General features: G+C 54.2%; 7 protein-coding genes across 7 annotated transcripts; 4 read left to right on the top strand and 3 right to left on the bottom strand.

Moving 5' to 3' along the window:
- Positions 1-788: 788 nt before the first annotated feature.
- LRP88_04955 (uncharacterized protein) lies at positions 789-2,123 on the top strand (the record flags this gene model as incomplete). The annotated part of the gene is made up of 3 exons (XM_083241520.1): positions 789-1,491; positions 1,541-2,025; positions 2,091-2,123. The coding sequence occupies 3 exons, from the start codon at positions 789-791 to the stop codon at positions 2,121-2,123; spliced, it is 1,221 nt and encodes a 406-aa protein (XP_083102668.1).
- Positions 2,124-2,382: 259 nt separating this feature from the next.
- On the bottom strand, positions 2,383-3,576 carry LRP88_04954 (gamma-glutamylcyclotransferase family protein; the record flags this gene model as incomplete). Its single annotated transcript, XM_083241519.1, has 1 exon — positions 2,383-3,576. The coding sequence occupies one exon, from the start codon at positions 3,574-3,576 to the stop codon at positions 2,383-2,385; it is 1,194 nt and encodes a 397-aa protein (XP_083102667.1).
- A 996-nt stretch (positions 3,577-4,572) lies between these two features.
- LRP88_04953 (putative amidoligase enzyme-domain-containing protein) lies at positions 4,573-5,652 on the top strand (the record flags this gene model as incomplete). The annotated part of the gene is made up of 3 exons (XM_083241518.1): positions 4,573-4,804; positions 4,881-5,446; positions 5,497-5,652. 3 exons carry the CDS (start codon positions 4,573-4,575, stop codon positions 5,650-5,652), a joined length of 954 nt encoding a protein of 317 aa, XP_083102666.1.
- Positions 5,653-6,134: 482 nt separating this feature from the next.
- On the bottom strand, positions 6,135-8,438 carry LRP88_04952 (carbamoyl-phosphate synthase L chain, ATP binding domain-containing protein; the record flags this gene model as incomplete). The annotated part of the gene is made up of 3 exons (XM_083241517.1): positions 6,135-6,203; positions 6,257-6,335; positions 6,385-8,438. The coding sequence occupies 3 exons, from the start codon at positions 8,436-8,438 to the stop codon at positions 6,135-6,137; spliced, it is 2,202 nt and encodes a 733-aa protein (XP_083102665.1).
- Positions 8,439-8,929: 491 nt separating this feature from the next.
- Positions 8,930-9,789, top strand: LRP88_04951 (pyridoxamine 5'-phosphate oxidase family protein; the record flags this gene model as incomplete). Its single annotated transcript, XM_083241516.1, has 3 exons — positions 8,930-9,040; positions 9,125-9,299; positions 9,365-9,789. The coding sequence occupies 3 exons, from the start codon at positions 8,930-8,932 to the stop codon at positions 9,787-9,789; spliced, it is 711 nt and encodes a 236-aa protein (XP_083102664.1).
- A 424-nt stretch (positions 9,790-10,213) lies between these two features.
- On the bottom strand, positions 10,214-12,027 carry LRP88_04950 (auxin efflux carrier; the record flags this gene model as incomplete). Its single annotated transcript, XM_083241515.1, has 3 exons — positions 10,214-10,277; positions 10,336-11,704; positions 11,760-12,027. The coding sequence occupies 3 exons, from the start codon at positions 12,025-12,027 to the stop codon at positions 10,214-10,216; spliced, it is 1,701 nt and encodes a 566-aa protein (XP_083102663.1).
- Positions 12,028-16,102: 4,075 nt separating this feature from the next.
- On the top strand, positions 16,103-18,135 carry LRP88_04949 (kinase-like domain-containing protein; the record flags this gene model as incomplete). Its single annotated transcript, XM_083241514.1, has 2 exons — positions 16,103-17,695; positions 17,749-18,135. 2 exons carry the CDS (start codon positions 16,103-16,105, stop codon positions 18,133-18,135), a joined length of 1,980 nt encoding a protein of 659 aa, XP_083102662.1.
- Positions 18,136-18,425: the final 290 nt, after the last annotated feature.

Here is an 18,425-nt window from a genome sequence, read left to right as displayed (position 1 = left end):
ACCAGGTATGGCATTCCGCGGGCCGCTTTACAGTGAATGTATCGGGGCGAGGCGGTATTCCAGTCGGATTATTCGGACCTGCAAATGAAATGGCGTTTTCGCTTAGATTTCGCTTCGTCGACGCTTCATTGGGTATGACACAGATCAGCAGGGCTTCGGATCATTTTTCATCAGCACCCGGCGGGCTCTTGTGGTGGCCACGACACTGCTGTTGCGATCCTTTCGGGCCTCACTGCTGGGCGGGAACTGGGGCCTTTGCTTGGGCCTCATTCACCGACTACTGGAGGCTGCGACGACCAACTCATCGCCTGCCGCTCTCCGGCCTCACGCAGGGCGTCGGATCCAGTAGGCGGTCATGGTTTGGAGCACCGTGCTCTTGGCCCTGCATGCAGAAAACGACGGTGGGAGGCCAGTCGCAAGGTATGTGGTGGAGCTCTGAGGCGAGACCGACTTTTTGTGTCACATAGCGGAGAGCGAGTTGGATGCGTTAGGTAGCCATCGACCGGCGCCTAATTGAGACACAGCCGTCGTCCAACCGGACCGTGAGGCTGCTTGCTTGGGTCTTTATCGCGCAACCACGGCGTTTATTGGCGATGCATCGAGGGAATGACCCGGTCGTGCCACATGTGGCTTCACTCCATCTTGTCGGGCTGAAGCTGTTGGACTCAGTTGAGCTTGGCGTAGGTCAGACGGTGAATCGCCCTCAAATACGCCGCTGACAGACTATATGACATTTACCCTGAGTCGTCATTGAGGGCAACCGCCTTGGAGTCTATCAGCAAACCACCATGAAGTCAGAGGCTGGAACTCCGGCTCAAAATGGGAACAAGCAAGGACCAACAGAACAGAATGGCCCGGTAGGAAAGGGGACCTCTCCCCAGAGCCCTGATCTCAAAACCAAGCTGACCAACGAGACCCATCTACGCCGCTTCACCGAGAATGTACTGGACTCCCGGCAACAGGAAATCGAGAACCGAGAGACTGAGAAGAGCAAGCTCTCGGCCAAGGTTGAAGCCCTGGAGAAGAAACTCGCCAGCGCCCAGAAGCAGCTTTCCGAATCCCGGAGGGAAACCAAGACCAAGGCCAAGCAGCTACAGGATGCCCAGGAACAGATTTTTCGTCTACAGCCCAACAGAAAGGATATCACTGAGACCGAGGCGAGAGAAGCCTACAAGAACTTGGTAGGAAACGTCCAGCGGTGGGTTGAGAACCGGGTCAAGGATATTCTTGAGGATCTGGAGAGTGGCCGTCTCAAGTCGAGAACAGTTCCCCCAGAGGCGTCACGCTTTGTTGCCCTCCTCAGAGAGCAATCGAGGCGTTGCCTGAATGCCGACCAGTCTGATGAGTATCATATAATGGGGGCCATCATGAACTACCTGTACCTTGCATTGTTTTCGAAATCATTCTATTGTCCCCTGGATGACACAGAAGAGGATGGGACCCTGATGTGGCTTGATGAACTTCAAAGCACCATGTCTCGACTCCCAAGAGGTAAATCCCCCTTTCAAACTCTGTTATACCTGAGACTAACTTGCTGTAGATGAGGCCCAATGCAGAGAGTGGAGGAGCGAAACGCTCACAGCATTGACACATCAACCCATCTTCAAAACCCGACGGTCACGATACCTCCATATGGTCACCAATGATTTGACCACTCTCCTCTCAGTTATTGCTCCCAGGACACCTCCTGCAGAGTTACACAGCTCAGTTCGCCGCAGCATTGTTGAGCCCGCATCAGACCTTGTCCATCAACTCCATCTGGCCTCAAGCTCCTTCTCATTGAAATGGCCCGCCCCTCGCACGGCCGCGTCTAGGCTGGAGAATTACCAATGCCTGAACCTTGCGAGCAACGGCATGATTCTCGATCTGAGCGGGACCAAACAAACCTCGCCGTCACGACGAAACGTGTCGTACCTCTTTGACGTTGCCCCTGGACTATTCATCGAGAGGATGGAAGAAGGAAAGAAACAGGGCGTGAAAGCAATTGTGAAACCCACCGTCCTCGTCAACAACGCAGAAGGTGAAGTAAGCCAAGCGCCAACCGTGATGAGATGGCTATGGGACAATGCACCGTCATCACAAGGTCCCAGCCGAAGCGTGGCGAGAGGGCCCGCCAGAAGTAAGAACCCCCGTTCCGGTCACCTTTCCAAGCTCTGACCGTGTGTTTAGGGACGGCTGGGAGTGTAGTATCGGCATCAACCAGACACAGATGAGATTTCATGTGTGAGGCCAGTTTCCTTTGTTAACGGACAGGAGTTAGCGGACGATGGATGACAAGGCAATGAAACATATAGACGCACGAGGACTATCACTTTTGTATGAGTATTTCCAGAATGTTGATGATGTCGAGGCTAGTATTCCAGCTAGTCGACGCTTTTTCTTTTATCTGCGCCATGAACTACTGTGACTTTCCTGAACAATGATGACGGGTATGCTGCGCATTCGACGGGCAGGCCGAGGTGGCAGAGGTGGTGGTGCCCCGACGTCCGAGGTAGCCCGTTGACGGTTTGTGGTGGGGGGTCGGAGAGTAGTTCCTTGGTAGTACTCGGCAACCTGCTCAGATAGTGGCCTTGGGGGAAGGAGTGGTGGTTGCGAGTAGGCATGTGAACGTGCTCGCCTGTGAGATGGTCCTGACCGTCCAGAGGTATTCACGACTACTCTCGGGGGTTCCTGGCTCCTAGCTCGACGAGCTGCCTGAGATTGAGCCTGTGTTGGTCTTGAAGCTCGCGCTGGGCTAATTCCTGGGGCTGATCGGGCTGGTGACGGGTTTGGAGTTCTCTTTGAAGCAGTAGCAGCACCGGCAGGTCTCCTGGCTTCTCGAACGGGCTGCTTGACAGCCTTTCTCCCTGGACTCGGAACCTTTCTCACCACCTTTGGCTTGGTAGGTGTAGTTGCTGTTGTCCCAGCACCTGTTGTCTTTGGCGCCGTGGTCTCCTTTGGAGTTGTTGCCGGTACAAACGGCCGGATACAGTTGCTGATGTAGTCTTCAGCAACACCCAGGACCCTAGCATCGGCGATGCCCAGGTTGATCCGCTTTATGTATTCCTCCTTAGGCGGGCTGTCGACGATGTACTGAGGGCTGATGTACACTAGCACATTCTGCTCCCAGTGCGGATCATGATTGACGGATCTCCTCTGTCCTGCTGCCATCTGACGTGCCTGGGCTGGACCTCCGTTATTGACGATCCAGGATACGGGCCGGCGATATAGAGATGATTCTGCACGCCGAAGCATGACAGTCATGAAGCATTTTTGGTAGGCATTCTTGGAGACACCTTCATTGACATCCAGGCGGGACTCATCACGCTGGTTGATCTCAAAGACGAGACCTTCGACCCAGTGACCGTCAGCCTCCATGACATTAGCATATCCACGCTCGTTGATCTGCCAGCGGTAGTGCCATAGCTTTGCACTGCCGATGAGCTTGCTGCCGGGGCACCGGCGCTTCATCTGCTCGAGGTGGAGGTTGCTGCCATAGGCGAAATAGTACTTGTTGGTGGCGGCGGCGGTAGCGGTGATCGGGGCGTGCGAGGCCATGCTGTTGAAGATGATCCGGAGGCAGGAAGCTCCGTGCATCCGATGGTCGGAGTGTATGTATGTATGTGATGTGTGATGTGTGATGTGAGTGAGTGTGTGAGTGGGCTAACGAGATTGGCGAGTAGGGGGAGAGCAGAAAAAAAGGGAGATGCGTAAGGTGAGGAGAGCAATTAGTGAGCTAACGGAGATTAATGGATGGGGGTAGGTTGGCTCCCTCGCAAGAGGCACGTCATGAGTTGACGGTCAAGCCAGGCGAGAGCAAGGCGAGCTGGCGAGGCCAGACCAGTTCCGAGGAGGCGGAGCGAGATGCGGCGTGTGGACCATCGTGTGCGTGTCGTCTGGCGGTGATGTCTCTGACTTGTGTGAGAGTCACATTGGGCAGCAAGGGCCTCGATCAAGAGCCAATTGCCGTCGTCCACGTTCAGGGGAGGGTCAGCCTCTAATAGCAGAGCACGGCAGAGTCTGACGGGGGCCCGAATGCCTGGGCCCGACGACGTGGGCACCTCCCCAGGCTGTGACAGAATAAAAGTAGCGTTGAACAGTCATCCGATAGCCTCACTGTCAATTGAGACGCTACGAGACGGCCCAGCCCGTTGCCGCTAAAGAAAGAAGAAGGTTGGGCTCCTCCTCCTCTTCTTCCGGCTAAGGCCCCGGCCCCACACGGACTAGCCTCCGTGATCCCCGGCGGGTGGACCCGCAAGTGGCAGCGACCTGGGTTCTGCTTCGATTCTGCATTAATAGGACGGAGATTTTTTTGCTTTTCCTTTTCCTTCTCTCCTCTTTTCGAGATGTGACAGCTTCAGGTCATGCGGGCAATGTTTGAGCTGAGCTGAGCGCCAAAGAAATACGTACAATTTGCTCGTGTTTTTTGTTGAGTTGAGCAGGGCGAACAGACGGACAGACAATGTGATACGGCAGACGACATACATACGGAAACTTTTAGAGGGCCCCATATACACAAGCAAGCTCGAGTCTATTCTCTTACCCTTTATCCTTCATCTCTCATCCTTCATCGAAGACAAGCAAACGTCCATCATGGTTAGAAACTACAACTTTGGCATCGAGATCGAGGCCGTCGCCAAGCCATACGGCGGCGGTGAGAGCTTCACCAACGTCGACTGGTATCGCCAACTCGCCCAGAAGCTGCGAAACCGGGGCATCGAGGCCGTTCACGACGACAACTCCAGGTACAGCAAGCATCCCGAGTACTACGGAGGCAAGTGGTTTGTGACCAGAGATGGCTCCTTGAAGAGGGAGCGGCCCATGGGTAAGTTTATATACCAAACACAACATTTCACAAGTCGTGATATCCTTGTCTAGTTCGCCACTGATGTCGTCACTAGTCTGCATGGAGGTCGTCTCCCCCCGCCTCGACACAACCCAAGAGGTTAGCAGCATCCTCGGCGAGTTCTGGGAAGCCATGCGCGTCCACTTCAACCCCCAGAGGGACGTCTCTTGCGGCGGCCACGTCCACGTAACGCCCGTCTCCCTTCACAACAAGTTCTCCTTGCGATCTCTCCGCCGCATCGCCTTCGCCACGGTCGTCTACCAGGACTTTGTCGCCGCCGTGCTCCCCCAGGCGCGTCGCCAGAACCAGTACTGCCGCCCCAACTCGCAGAGCGAAGGATCGGGCCTCCACGACACTCTCATGCTGTGTGGGAGGAGCAATGCCTCCATGCACAAGGTGGCGACCGAAATCAAGGCCAAAGGATCTGAGACGGAGCTATACTTTTACATGCAGGGAAATCGCTACGTGCTGTGGAACTTTCAAAACATCTTTCCCAACCCCAAGACGGGCAAATGCACGGGCACGGTCGAGTTCCGCGGCGGAAACCAGTTTCTGAGCACCAAGGGGACGCTGGCCTGGGTGGCATTTGTCCTGGGATTCATCACGCTGGCGATTCAGGAGGTATGGGAGTTTCTTGCTTGTTGGTGTTAGACGTGCTGACCATTCTCTAGGATCTGCTAAACAATTTCACCTCGTTCACCTCACAAAAAGACCCCAAGTTTGAAGCTCGCCTCCAAGATTGGTGGGTTCGCATCCGCAAGGCCGCCAAGAAGTCCAAGCTTGCGAGATACCTCCCCGAGGACTACACCAAGATGCACACGAGGTAGCCTTTGGGCTGCCATATTTTACCCTGAGCAAGTCTGAGACTCGATCAATAACTGCCTTCTTTCATTTTGGGTTTACGACTTACGACCGGGAGTTGGATGTGATTTCAAGGCGTTTGGATATGGGCATTTACAGGAATGCAGACATCACATACTTACAAACAGACGGTGTAAAGAGAAAAGACCTTCCAAGACATCTTGGAAAACTGGCATACAGTTACAGGCGATATCTCACTTTTTGTTATTATCACAGCTGGAGTTGGTAGTGTTCAGAATAGCATTTAAACTTGTCTCATCATTGCGATTCTAGAGTCTAAGAGTCATGTAGATCCTCTCCTTATCAAGAGACTACATAGGTCGGGCCCTCTTGCAACCCAACGTAGCCTCATTCATGACATGAGCCGTACTGAAAACCCATGTATTCGCATAAAATTGTCTTCCCTATGACGCCCCAAAACCCAACATTATCATGGTATTCATTGTCCTTAAGCCTCTCCCTCTTTGGCCTCACCCTCTTCAAACAAGACCAAAACTGTTCCAGCTTTGCAAATGTCCTACAACCTGTTAGAATCATCTTGATTGGGTATGATCGGACTTTATCACTTACCCCCTCCTTGTGTGCTAGCTTCTTGATCACGCCGTCCTGTGGTGATCGGATGACAGTCTCCATCTTCATCGACTCGATCCTGCTCCGGTATTAGCATTGTTTTGAAGGATTCACAGAACAACACTTACACAACAAGGGGCGCTCCCTTTTGTACTGTCTGGCCCTCTACTACCTCATTCTTCAGGATCTTGCAGGGCATTGGCGCAGCCACAGATGCAGTCGCCTCCTTCAAGCCGAGTGCCTTCTCATACCACTTGGGCGGTAGAAGGACAAGATCTGTCTTGACTCCATGCTGGAAGATGGTGACCTTGGTATCGTTGTCTGTATGCTGGGGCACCACGGAAGACTGGATTCGCTCCAAGGGGAAGTATGACTCCAGTTTCATCACCTCGCCCTCTGGCTCTGGTTGGCATGCGATATTGGTGAAGACTTGGGGCGTCTCTTCACCCTTGCGAGAAACGACAACGTTGAAAAGGTTGTGGCCCGTCTGTGTCACGCTGGCCTCTACAACCTCGCCTTCCTCCTGACTGTATCCGTCAAGGATCTTAAAGGCAAGCTTCCGTTCACCGATGGTGTTGGCCTCGCCAAAGCCTAGTGTCTGGCCATGGGGCACAGAGTTTCGGAGCTCAAAGTTGGCCATGCCCAGTGCTGCTTGGGCGAATACCTCGTTCTTGATGTGCCTAGGCTTAAAGAGCTCGTCTCTCCACTTGTCAATGAAGCCGGTCTCGACGTCACCGGCAACAAAGGCGTCAGTCTGGCAGAGTCGCTTGAGGAACTCGATGTTGGTAGCAACACCGACAATCTCGTAAGCACGTAGAACGCTCTCCATCTTGGCGATGGCACGCTCTCTTGTATCGCCTCGCACAATGAGCTTGGCAATCATGCCGTCGTATGCCTCAGAGATTGTGCTGCCAGATCGGAATCCCCAATCCAGGCGGACATCCTCGCTCTGCAACTCGGTAGGCAGATAGGCACGCACCAGCTTGCCTGAATCAGGAATGAAGCCCTTCTCAGGGTTCTCTGCGTAGATTCGTGCTTCGATAGCAGCACCCCTTTGGTTCATCTGCTCCTCAACCTCTGCTTGAGTCAGGGGCAGCTTCTCGCCAGCAGCGACTCGGAATTGCCATTCCACCAAGTCCAAGCCGGTCACCATCTCTGTGACGGGATGCTCCACTTGAAGTCGAGTGTTCATTTCCATAAAGTAGAACTTGTTGGTGTCCTTGTCGAGGATGAACTCGACAGTGCCGGCACCGACGTAGCCCACGGCAGACGCAGCTTTCCTAGCCTTGTCCCAGAGGTCATGTCGAGTTGCCTCGTCCAGATCAGGAGCAGGAGACTCTTCTAGGATCTTCTGGTGTCGTCGTTGAACACTGCAGTCTCGCTCGCCCAGGGCAACAGTGTTCCCCCACTTGTCGGCGAATACCTGGACTTCAACATGTCTAGGCCGGACAATGTACTTCTCCACCAGCATGACCTCGCCGCCCTCACCGAAGGAGGCCTTGGCCTCGGCACGAGCACTCTTGAGCTGCGTCAAGAACTCATCCTCTGTCAAGACAATTCGCATTCCCTTGCCGCCACCACCTCGTACACTCTTGAGGAGAACAGGGAATGTGATCTTCTTGGCGTGTTCAAGAAGCTCCTGCTCGCCCTGCTCCGTGCCATGGTAGCCCGGCACACAGGGGACGTTGGCTTCAGTCATAATTTCCTTACTGCGAGCCTTGTGTCCCATGTCGGCCATAGCAGTAGCTGGGGGTCCGACAAACACAATACCCTCCTCTTCGCAGCGCTCTGCGAACTTGGAGTTCTCTGACAGGAAGCCATATCCGGGGTGTAGGGCCTGAATACCATTCTTCTTGGCCAGCGCAATGATTTTCTCGCCGTCTAGATAGGCATTGGCAGGACCGAGGCCAAGTGATTGAAAACCAGACGAGGCATGCCAGGAGCCGGCGTCAACATCGGTGTAGACTGTGGTAGCACGAATGCCGAGGCGTTCGGCAGTACGGTTGATACGGATGGCGATCTCGCCTCGGTTGGCGATAAGGACCGAATTGATCGGTGTATACTTGGGAGTAGAGGAGGAGGAGGCAGTAGAAGCAGAGGCCGCGCTGGGAGAGGAGGTCGTAGAGAGGAGACGAGGGAGAGGCTTCAGAGGAAGACGACGGTTTGCGCGGAGGGAACGCATGGCGGGCGGTTGGAGAGAGAGGCACCCAATTCAGAGACAGACAGCAATGGCAGCTTCAGAAGGCCTCAGGAGGAGAGGTTTGCAAGGAGAAGCATCTGAAGAAGAGGAAAATTTATTCGAAAAGGACCTTCTCGGTTGATGACCCTCGTTTCTAATGCCGTGAATGTGCTATGCCGTCGGCTTGAGAGGTCCAAGCCGGTTGAGGGCGAACGTGACCGCGAGGAACCGCAAGTAGCCGGGTAGGACTTCCCCGGACGGCAGCTCTTGCTAGATCAATTGTTTAGCTCGCTCTGGGGAAGGTGCTGCTCCGCTACGTCACATGCGACTGCCCCTCCAGCTCCAGATCGATAGCGATAGATGACTAAGCTTTGAGCGCTGTCATCATTCCTGCCGGGAGTCGCGGAATGTGCCGAGTTGGAGAAGCTGCGTCGAGACGAGTTCCATCCTGGTCAACTCCATCATCAACATCAACAAACACTCATCATCGCACAATGGATCAAAATATACCACTCAACGCTGAAGCCTCTCAAGGCGACACCAACAAGCAGACAACATCGACGCTTCCCCCAGACGTTGTCCAGTGCCTTGAGAATGCTCGCTTCGTACGCTGCACCCCTCCCCCGCATCGCCGGCAGCCCGTTGCGTTGGATATCATCTCCAATACAGAAGATTGACATTGGATATAGCTTCATCTGGCAACATGCAACGATAACATTCCACAAGTATCGCTCATGAACTACACATACCTGCCTTCATCGCCTTACTCCAACTACCCGGTCATCATCATGACCACGAACCCGGCATCTCGCAAGACTATCAATCTTGTCGCAAACCCCAATGTGTCTCTACTCGTCCACGATTGTACGTCGCGCATCTCATTCTTCGATTTTCATCTGCCAGGATTGGCGTGCTAATCTCAGCTATAGGGGTTTCTCATCGACCACCCACCCATGGCCGCCGCCTCTCTGGTGGTTCCCCCGGCCCTGAGCATCGCTCCAGCCTCGCCTCCCTTCTCCTCAACCTCAACACATCGCAGCTATCTAGCATCAGTGCCACCATAGGAGGTGCCGCCCGTTTGGTGCCCAGCGGGACTGAGGAGGAGCGATATTATCGCCAGCAGCATCTCGAGAACAACACCTTTGAGGAGGTCGATATCCAGCGGTTTCAGCAGGGCAATGGCAATGGCGGCAATGGCCCCGCCCAGGACGGTGGCCGCAATTGCTTTGTGGCTGGCGAGGAGGTCAGGGTTGTGTCGGTGGATATCAGGGATGTGCGCATCAGCGATTGGAAGGGAACCGTGAGAGACTGGGAAATCGTGCCGACCGAGAACTTGGTTAATGGCACTAGCTGATCGAGGGGCACTTTCAGGTCATTCATGACAAAACAATATCATTATTTAATGTTGGTATCAGGCTGTGCTTGTAATCACGCTCGCTGCTATACTTAAGTGAGCTGAACAATACAAGCTCTTATACTAGGTCGTTCCTTATACTAATTCTAAACAAAACTTGACTTTGTCCTGCTTGACAGACAATCCCAAGTGATGTGATAACACACGCAAAAGACGCAATTCCTAAAAGCCCAGTCCATCCGAGTCGGGTCTGGTCCCAACAACTCAGATCTGCCTTGTGGCCCCTATTGGTATATTGTCCATTGTATAACTCTCGCCTCAACGCCCGCACATGTTGTTTCAGAAAGCAAAACCAATCGAGTTCCAAGCTGAACCGACAATGTCGAGTTCGTAGTTTTTCCAATCAAGGAAGTATAGAGATCTATCATCGAGCCCATTCGACAACCTCGAGGGCCATCATTACCAGAATGAGAGTGGAGGGAAGAATCCTGTCAGGTGTTAGCGCATCTCGGGCTGCATTATGCCGAGGGACCGGGTTTAGCTTACCAAATGACATAGCTCTGGAACAGAATTCTGCCCATGGTCTTCTCAAAGACACTGTTGATCTGGCAGATCTGAGCCAGCTGCAGAGCGCTAGGAGCGCCGGTGAGCAGGAAGCAGACAATGACAAAGATGGGATCGTCAAGAATGCTGACGGGCACGTATTTGGCCATCAGCGCGAGCATGGGGGCCATGATAGCGGTGGGCAAAACCATGCGGCAAAGGAGGGAGGCGACCAGGAGCTTGTTACCGATGCGCTCCTCCTCAGGGTCAAGAGCTTCATCCTTGGCCATGGTGTTGCGCGCAAGGTTGGCACCCAGCACAACCAGGATCAGCGGGACGGCGACATCTCCACTGGAACGGATGGCGTTGGTGACACTGTTCTGGACGAAAGAGCCCTCTTCGAAGAACAGGCGCTGAAGGGCCGGGATGGAGGCGACTAGAATGGCAATAAGCATGGCCCAGAGCGGGGGGTTCATGAACTCCCAGATGAAGTTGTTGAACTTCTCACCGACTCGCTTCATGAACTTCAGGAACGACTTGACCGGAGCGGGGGACTTCTGGTACAAGTTACAGACACCCTTGGATGTCGCCTTTCCGAGGCGAATAAAAGGGGCCTTTGCCGATGAGGCTGCTCGCGCCAAGAAACCACAGGACTCTTCATCGTCTTCCAACGATGGTACGCGAGGGAAAGTCTCAATACCACCCTCGCTGCCGTTAAGATAGCCGTTGGTTCCAGCCTGTCCCTGGTGGTTCTTGGAAGTGGTCTTCTTGGAAAGAAAATCATCATCGCTAGAAACAGCCAGGGAAACTCGGGAGGCATGGGCAATGGGCGTGCGACCGGCAGGGTCATAGTTTTCCGAATCGATGCTCTGGCGGTCTCCCTCATCCTCAGTCTCGCCATCAAGACCCTCAATCAGAACCTCAATCTCAGGCTCCTCAGGCTCTTCATCGCGGTAGCGTTGTCCTTCTTCGGCAATCTGCTCGCGGTACTCGGGATACTTGTCCTTAGAAGCCAAGAGGACGTGATAGCCCCAGCTCCAGCGGACGAGCTGACCAAGTTGCTGGAAGATAAGGAGATACAAGATGCCTCGGGCACCGACCTCATCATCGTTATCTCCAGGAACCTTGTCCCAGTGCAAGCCCTTGAGTGTCTGCGAAAGCGAGAGAACGAGAGAAATGGGCAGCGAGTTGGAGTTGCCAAAGACGCCCATGGCGGTGACAAAGTTGGAGGCGCGTCTGTTGAATCGGAACACCTTCGCGACGAGAACGGACACAGTCCAAGACACAAAGGTCTGGACGATGAAAATCACAGGAATGATGGCGAGGTCGGAAAGCTTCTCAGCGTTAAGCTGCGAAGCGAGCTTTGTGAAGACTGGTAGATGTCAGTGTCTGCAGGAGCTTGCAGGAGGTCGATGGGCGCGACATACTCAGGCATGGCGTGAATAACATCACATTCAGGTTTGCCAAAAACTTCTGCTTCTCGGCATCAAAGTGGCCGAGTCGCGCGACGATGTAGCCTGGCAAACTGACACAGACTACTTCGAGGACGGCCTCAAAGACCAGGAGGCAAAGATGCCCCAGAGAAGGATGCGACTCATGGGTGTTCGCTAAGGTCTGCAGAGGCAATTCGTATGCATCTTGGGCCAACTGCGTCAGCCGGAACGACGGTACCGAAAAGGTCCGCAACGAAGCCATCAAAAACTGACGATGGTTCGTTTCGTTGTCGTTGTTGATAAAGATGGAGTTGGTGGTCGGCGCAAATCGGGGGGCGATAAGGGGAGCTCGCTTTTATCTGGGGCGTGCAGGCTGCGACTGCGGCTGCGAAAGATAAGGCACCCAAGCAACGACCAATAGTGCTAGGCGCGGGAGGATCAGGACAGAGCAATTAAAGGCAAGACTCTCTGAAATTGACCAGGTCTTGCGCTGTTTTAAGGTTGCAAGAGGGAAAAAGCAACGGCAGCGATGGCGAGATCCAAGGGAAAAGACGTGGGAGTGGGCTCTTTAGATGGGGCGAAAGGCGGCGGTGCCGGCCATGGCAATGGATTGGATCTTGGATACCTGGAGCAAACCCACGATGCACGTTCCCCCATGGTCGATTGATAACCTAGTTCAGCTAGGTAAACTATGACAAAGGCTCTGCGCTATCAAATGCCCCGTCGACACTTGCATGGGCTGCTCGGCTACAGTAATTCAAAGCTGGAGCTTCAGGTCCTTGAGAGCTGTCTGCTGCCTTCTTTGTGACGGACACATCAACCTGCAACTCTCCCGGAACAAGCTTTTGAGCATATGCGCCCTGAGGTAACCCAGCCAATGCCCGAACCGTCCGGGGCAGAGCAGCTGAAACCTTGCCGTGGCGTCGGGGCGTGGGTGATACACACAAGGATTTCCTACACTTTGATGAGCGCGCCACGCGTCTTTGGGAGGCCAACTATCGATCGGAGCAGGCTCCAATTGGGCTCAAGCTGTGACTGTGCTGTAACGAGGCCACGTCGACGTGGCGCCTCAATCGATGACTCCCCTCGCGAGCCATCCAGCGAATAGGTCGCTGAGACATTCGCGAGCAGCAGCAAAGCTGATTGATCGAGACGAAGCGATGTTTGAAGAGGTGACGGAATCAATCATCAAGCGTCCCGGGGTGGCTTGAGCAGGGGTAGGGAAAAAAGAGTTGACCTGGGCGGGGCGCCAATGGTTTGGACTGTGGCGCCATGGCAACAACCGTCTTCGTCATGGCTTAATCAAGGCACGTTGTCCATCCCTCAATGCTCAGAGGTCGGCAGTGGACAAGCCAAGAAAAGGTCCAGCCCAGGATTCGGCTGAGGATAAGAAGGCTGTGCTGGACGATCCAGCCAGGGGCAAAAAGAAATTCCACGAGACAAGTCACGAGACTCGGGGAGAATCTTTGATCCATGAGACAACGCCAGCCATGAACTCTTTTTCAATCACAGCCCAGTTTGGTTAGAGCCCAAGCCTGCCTGGCAGTGCCTAGCTGAAGGTAGCCTCAACATCCAGCCAGAAGCCCGTTGAAAACTCCAAGGGGTTTGAACGAAATTACTATTCCTTTTGCCTGCGCCATGGTAAAGCCCTTGCATAAGCTCATCAAGCATTCCTTTGCAGGTTTCTTGCTTCCGCCGCTATGTGTAAGCCCGCGTTCCAGGGGTCAACGTAAAATGGCCAGTGGCCAGGCATGTCCGGCATGAGAGAATGATACACATCACACAACCATCCCACCAAGGTCAGAGACATCCCCAAGGTGGAAGTGACTGTGCTTTGATCGCCCGCACGTCAAACGCGGCGAGGGAGCATTGGCAGGCCCGGCTCCCCACGTGGAACGTGAGGTTTGGAGCCCCCGATGCCATGACGATGGGGCTGTCTCAGGCCTGGTCTCCAACTCCAAGGGGTAGAGATGTGCAGTCTGTCACGATGCATGCACACGCGAGCAGGTAATGTTGACGGCAAAAATGCGACACGATATCATTGTACTGCCAGACCTTTTCCAGTTGGTACTAAAGGTTAGCACAGCTTGTTTGATGCTGCACCAGTGTCAGGTTGGCTTGTTAGATGTCAGCATGCCTTGGAATATTACCAAAGTGAAATCAACGTCTCCAATTTTCCATCCACACTCATCACCATCGCGATGGTACCGATACATATCTCCTATGTCTCTGGTCGACTGATAGGCGTGATAACCTTGTGCTGTTTCAGATACACCTGTTTCGTTTTGTCTTATCTGGTGATTAACCCTCTCTATGATGAAAATCCATGCATATCTTTACCCCTCTTGATGCCATGTCAAAGATGTTCATCGTGGGCAGCGGGTAGCGGGGATATCGCCGGCCCATCACTTGCACCGCCAAGGCAGGGCATCAAGCAGGTTACGAGGCGATGCAGCCGACTGGGCCGAGGCTGATAAAATAAGACGCACACCTGACACTCTGATTTATAAGATGAGATGCACCAATACTTGTGTCGGTCTGATTTAGCCTGCGGTGTTTCTCCTACTGCCGTCCAAGTACCCACCTCTGGCCAAGGCCAGCTTCAAGCCACAGTTTATATCGACAGCATCAACGTCATCGGAACAGCTTCCCCATCGACGATGGCGTCGCAAATTTCCCAAAATCAAGGACGAATCGCGCGCGAAGCCTTGGAAAATCATACTCCTTCCCGAACGGCGCAATATTACCCATTTTATCATATAGGCGTGTGTAACCGTTTTCTCCTAGACGCTGTGCTAAAAATGTCTGGAAAATTATCGTAGAGATTGGCGGATTACATCACCGTCTCGGCACCAGCGATCATTGACCTCACTGAATTGCGATCTCTGCAAAAGATGAAAATCCCATTTGGCCATATTTCTGGGCCCATTTGGCATTGGTCACACAATTTCAGTGACATTGGCGCAGATTTCTGCCCTCCCTCCACTGCAAAAAGTCGATAGGTTGGATCCCTGTCGCAACCTAAGCCTGTCGCGGGGAGTTCCATCCATCCATCGCCAAGTACCTGTAGTGTCCAGGGCAGGGATAGGGGAATTCGCCATGAAGCCACCTGAAGCGGCGCCCAGTGGCAGCGCCGGTGCCCAGCGTGTCCAAGGGGAGAGCTGCGCCGTAATGTGGACCGGATTTTTGGCTGGTTAGGTTGGAGGTTCCACGTCCGGTCAGTCCTAGCCAACCTTAACCAAATACCAACCTCACCACCACCACATTCTCGCGCCTTTCTCACAAAACCATCACCATCCACTTCACGGTTGTCTTGCTCTTCTCCTCCTCACAGCAACCTCCTCGCAGCTTCTGAGCTTCCACTGCGCATCCCTACCCGCGCAGACGCCGCCTGCAGCTTTACACAAGTCATTGGCCCCTCGTCTTCCCCTCCCTCGCTCCTCTGTTCGCCTGCGCAAGCCTGCCCGCGACCCCGCACCCGCACCCGGCCACTTGCACGTTGCCCGACCACAGAGACGCGCCGGATCGGATGGATACCTGAGCCAATTCCATTGCCTTTTTGCGGTTCATTTCAGCCAGGGGGCTTGTCGAGGTACGAGTGCAATCGCCATGTGCATCCGGTGCCCTAGCCACGAGTAGCAAGAGGCGGCGCATCAGGGAAAAGAAACGCATGCTAACGGCCGAGTCTAATCCAGATCCCGCCGAGAAACCTCCTCATCGACCCCTCCTCGAGTTTTGTGAACCATCGTCGACCTCGTCCCGCGAATATCGCCTGTTTTGGGTATATCATGGTTGAGAGGTGGCTTCTCATGATACAGTTTGGGTAGAAGCTCCGCAGCACCCGCATCCCTGTTCGCGCATCCGCCATCACCTCCCAAGTGCAATATCTGCACCCGACGCAACACAATTTTCAACCCGCTCAAGGGCCATCGATCCCGATATCACAAACCAGCGTGCCTCTTTGGGCTTCTTCGTCCCCGGTCTTCTGCAACCTTCATCCTCCGGCGACAAGGCCCCCAGTCGCTTTGGTCGCAGTCTAGAGTTCTAAAGGTCTAGACCGCCCGCTGCGAGCCTCCGTCTAGCTCCAAAAATCGCACCATCTGCTTCCCCTCCATCCCTCCTCTTCGTACCCATCGAATCGATCGCGTCCCGTCTCCCGATCGACAGCTCCCCGCGGTCCTTGCAAGCTGTCTCTCGTGACCTCGACGCCGCCTTATCGAATTTTGTTCTACCACCTGTTTCCCGCAGTTGGCAGAAATCCCGATCTTCCACCATCACAACTTGCTCAACAGCCTTGCTTTGTCTCTTTTACCTAGGCAGCCCGCCGTGCCCTTCCGATGTCCGCCTCCGGCTCGATTCCGGCCACGCCGGACGACTCGTCCTTGAAGGAGTTTTCCACACCTGCGTCTCCAGGCTCTGAAGACTCGTCCGAACCAAGCACACCGCTCGAATCTCCCAGTCACGACAGCCCCGATGAGCTCCCGAGAAGAATGCCGTCGTTACGGTCCGTGTCTGATCCCCCCAACATGAACCCAAATTCGACAGCCATGGGTCTCTTGGGTATGGCTAGACATCCTGTGTCGACGTCGTCGAGCTTCGCCGGAAGCGGTGGTGCCTCGGTAGAAAACAGCATCATGGCCAAGGCGCGGGCGTTACATCAACAGCGAATGCAAAAAGGCATGTCGCCCGCTGGCGGCAGCCCTATGTCGCCTGCGGGACAGTCGCCAACGGGTAACATGTCAAACGGTTTCCCCGCGAATCTGCGCATGCCTCCTAATATGCAACGGCCAAGCGCCGTCCCACATCCAAGGTCCGCTCCCATCCTCCCGAAACCGTCATTGAGCGAGAGGAGGGCCAAGATGGGAGGTGGTATGGGCATGAAGCTGTCTGATATGGGCGGAGCAAGCCCTGTCCCGACCACCGGCATGAGACGAACAGGTCCTCCTGGGAAGCTGTCGGACATTACAGGCGACAAGCCTGGCCAGCCACAATCGAACGGAACGGGTCCTACAGGTCAAGGGTCGAAGATGGACGACTTTAAGAAATACATCGACACTGAGAAGGGCTGGGTGACGTTTGATGGCGCTGCCACAATTACACGGACCGGAGTCAACTTTGCCAACGGCCAGACCTTTAGCATCTCACTCGACGAGGTGGAAACGTTAGCAGAGCTGGGCAAGGGTAACTATGGAACCGTCTACAAGGTGAGGCATGCCAAGAGGAGAGTTCCCCGGTTCGGTCAAGGTCTCGGTGGAAAGCCCGTCCCTGTCCAGTACTCGCAGTCGGACCCAACACCAGTAAGGCCGGCCGAGGATGCTGCCGACTCAGAAAAGAGCGACGGCACAACCGGGACCATCATGGCTATGAAGGAGATGCGGTTGGAGCTTGACGATGCCAAGTTCACAACCATTCTGAAGGAGCTCGTCATTCTACACGAATGTGTTTCGCCTTACATTATCGACTTCTACGGTGCCTTCTTCCAAGAGGGCGCTGTTTACATGTGTATCGAGTACATGGACGGCGGGTCCATCGACAAGTTGTACAACGGAGGCATCCCAGAGAACGTGCTACGAAAGATTACATACTCGACAGTCATGGGTCTCAAGTCCCTCAAGGACGAGCACAGCATCATTCACCGTGATGTCAAGCCGACAAACATCCTGGTCAACACACGCGGCCAGGTCAAGATCTGCGATTTTGGCGTCAGTGGTAACCTCGTGGCCAGCATAGCCAGGACAAACATCGGCTGCCAGAGCTACATGGCGCCGGAACGAATCTCTGGTGGCGGCTTTGCACAGGCGGGCAACGCAGATGGGTCATACAGCGTCCAGAGCGATGTCTGGAGTCTGGGTCTGACCATCATCGAGTGTGCCAAGGGTGCCTACCCTTACCCGCCTGAGGTGTCATCCACCATCTTTAGCCAACTGAGTGTAAGTGACCTCATATATCATCAACCATACTAGATAACTAATTGGATCAACAGGCCATCGTCGAGGGTGAACCACCGGCTATGCCAGAAGAGGGCTACTCGGATACGGCCAAGGACTTTGTCAGAGGGTGCCTCCACAAGATACCCATGAAACGACCAACTTATGCCATGATGTTGAAGCACGCATGGCTCAGCGAATTCAGCAAACCTCAAACGATTACTGAAGAGGCGGAGGAAGGAGATGAGGTCGAGAAGGTGGCAGAAGCTGTCGGCAAGATTGACCTGAAGTCATCCACTGAAGACGCCGAGGTAGCAGAATGGGTCAACAACGTGTTGGGCCGCAAGAGAGAAGGCCTGGATAGTGACGGGCCGGCGAGACCAGCATTGCACACAGCACCACTCGACACCGTCAGTCCAATCTCGAGTCCGAACAATGTATGAGTGCCGCAGCGAGGATGTCAAAGCATCAAAGGAGAAAACGAACGAAAACGTTGACCCGCCAACAGAGCAGGTATCTGGTTGGTGAAACAGAAGGGGGATTCTGAAGGCAGACAGGCAGGCACGGTGCAATAGATCCATGTGATGGCTCAGCTTGCGGTTCTGCCTTTGTTGACGAGACAACAAGCACTTGATTGCTTACGGGATTTGTCTATCCCCTCTGTTGGTCCACATTTGCTATTGAACTTTCCTGGAAAACGCCCTGTACACGCTTTGGGATGGTTTTAGACGGA

The sequence above is a fragment of the Fusarium phalaenopsidis genome, assembly GCF_050370095.1.
Source record: "Fusarium phalaenopsidis strain FUZ10S chromosome Unknown contig_32292, whole genome shotgun sequence".
Classification (NCBI taxonomy): Eukaryota; Fungi; Ascomycota; class Sordariomycetes; order Hypocreales; family Nectriaceae; genus Fusarium; species Fusarium phalaenopsidis.
Note: the sequence above shows the minus strand (reverse complement) of the source record. Positions and strands in the feature narration are given on the sequence as shown.